This window comes from Monoraphidium neglectum (assembly GCF_000611645.1).
Source record: "Monoraphidium neglectum strain SAG 48.87 unplaced genomic scaffold scaffold05680, whole genome shotgun sequence".
NCBI classification, from domain to species: Eukaryota; Viridiplantae; Chlorophyta; class Chlorophyceae; order Sphaeropleales; family Selenastraceae; genus Monoraphidium; species Monoraphidium neglectum.
Genome location: NW_014007950.1, coordinates 2,073 through 3,100, shown reverse-complemented (window position 1 = coordinate 3,100; position 1,028 = coordinate 2,073). Strand labels below are relative to the sequence as shown.

At 71.2% G+C, this 1,028-nt stretch overlaps 1 protein-coding gene across 1 annotated transcript in view; it reads left to right on the top strand.

Annotated features, from left to right (window-relative positions):
- Positions 1-375: 375 nt before the first annotated feature.
- Positions 376-1,028, top strand: part of MNEG_15798 (hypothetical protein) — a gene marked incomplete at both ends in the record, with an annotated part of 2,613 nt that continues 1,960 nt past the window's right edge. The window contains 2 exons of the mRNA XM_014035731.1: positions 376-462; positions 750-1,015. Coding sequence (XP_013891185.1) covers positions 376-462; positions 750-1,015 — 353 coding nt within the window. The remainder of the gene's footprint in view (positions 463-749; positions 1,016-1,028) is intronic.

Below are 1,028 nucleotides of genomic sequence, written 5' to 3'. Positions count from 1 at the left end.
CTCTCGCGCCACGGCAACCCCTGCTCTCTTCCAACCGGCCGTAGCGCACCCCCCTCCCCAACACACCACCTCTCCCAAACTCCCACAAACACACATGCAAAGGCCCTGAACGCGTACGTTGAGCAGCTGGGCCGCGGCGCCGCGCCCGGCGCCGCGCGGCTGGAATTCTGGGTCCGCGACGGCCCCGCCTCCCCCAACCTCTCGCGCGTCGCGGCCGACTTGCCGGCCGGCGGCGCCCTCGAGCCGCTGTTTTACTGCTTCGGTCTCATCTCTGACGCTGAGCTGGCGGCCGGCCTGGCGGGCGGCGGCGGGCGGGCGGCGGTTGACACGAACTTCATATCTTGGCTGCGGGACACTGTTGAGGAGGCTGTGCTGATGGCGGAGCGCCACGAAGACATGAAGCAGCGCATCCGGGAGGCGCGCGCGTCCATTGAGCACAAGCACAGGCTCGCGTCGCTGCAGGTAAACACGCGGGAGTGGAGGCCGCGGCGCGCGGGGTTGGGGAGGGGGGGTTGCGCTGCTTAAGGGTGGCCGGACAATGTGCGAGGGCGGAGGGCCCCTCCGCTGCACGCTCTGCGGGAGCATCGGCCCGGAGCCCCACGGTCGGCCGCTCGCCACCTGCGTCTGCCATCTCTGCACCTCAACGCCCCGTTCGCCCCTCCACCACCCGGTCCCTCCCCTACGCCATCGTTCACTCCCACCCCCTCGCTCACTCGGTCATCCCCCGCCACCCCCCATCCGCGCCGCAGGTCGGCTCTGAGTTCTCCGCCAACCCCTCAGAGCAGCAGCGCCAGCTCGAGGCGCTGCGCGTGCTGGACGCCGCCCTCGACAGCCTCACAGCCGAGGACAGGGTCGACTTCTCGGGGCTCAACTTCCATGCGTACCACCCAGACACGCCCCCGATGGCCGGCGGCGGCGGCGGCGGGCCCGCGGCGGTGGCGACGATGGGGGATGGGGTCGGGTACGTGTCGGACGACGGCTGCCTGCACGTAGTGGCGGACCGCCACACGCTCAGGTGAGTGCGGAGG